This window comes from Myotis davidii, unplaced genomic scaffold (genome assembly GCF_000327345.1).
Source record: "Myotis davidii unplaced genomic scaffold, ASM32734v1 scaffold896, whole genome shotgun sequence".
Taxonomy (NCBI): Eukaryota; Metazoa; Chordata; class Mammalia; order Chiroptera; family Vespertilionidae; genus Myotis; species Myotis davidii.
The window spans coordinates 187,988-188,485 of NW_006287365.1; the positions used below are offsets into that span (position 1 = coordinate 187,988).

Here is a 498-nt window from a genome sequence, read left to right on the forward strand (position 1 = left end):
CCAGCGAGTCTTCGTCCAGGCCAAAGCTGCGGTGGTAGCCACGCAGCGAGCGGATGAGCAGGGCGTCGTCGTAGGCGGCTGCCAGCCCCGGCACGGGCAGGGCCTGGATGACCCCCGACACCAGGGCCGTCTTGAGCACCTGCTCCTGGAGCATGTCCTTCTTCCTCTGCAGGGCCTCCAGCGAGATGTCGGGCAGCGATAGCAGGCCGGCGTGGCGCCGGTGGGCGGGCAGGTCGTGCTCCCAGGTGGACAGGAGCAGCGGGAAGTCGTAGCGGACCGGCCAGAGGTTGGACACGAGGAAGATGCGGGGGTCGCTCACCCCCGCGGCGCGCAGCCGCTCGGTGCAGTGGTCGCGGATCTCCTGGAGGACCATGGACTCGCTGAAGCCCGAGGGCCGCTGGCTGCGGGTGGCCGCCAGGTCCTCGTCCACCTTGGTGCGCACGAAGTAGAACTTCTTGCCCTGGCGCAGGATCTCGGAGGCCAGGCGGGCCTGCACGG

The 498-nt window shown here is 70.1% G+C and overlaps 1 protein-coding gene across 1 annotated transcript in view; it reads right to left on the minus strand.

Moving 5' to 3' along the window:
• LOC102774367 (interferon-inducible GTPase 5) overlaps positions 1-498 on the minus strand; it is a 1,501-nt gene that overhangs the window by 557 nt on the left and 446 nt on the right. Inside the window, exon 2 of the mRNA XM_006759105.2 lies at positions 6-490. Within this exon, the coding sequence (XP_006759168.1) occupies positions 6-490 (485 nt within the window). The remainder of the gene's footprint in view (positions 1-5; positions 491-498) is intronic.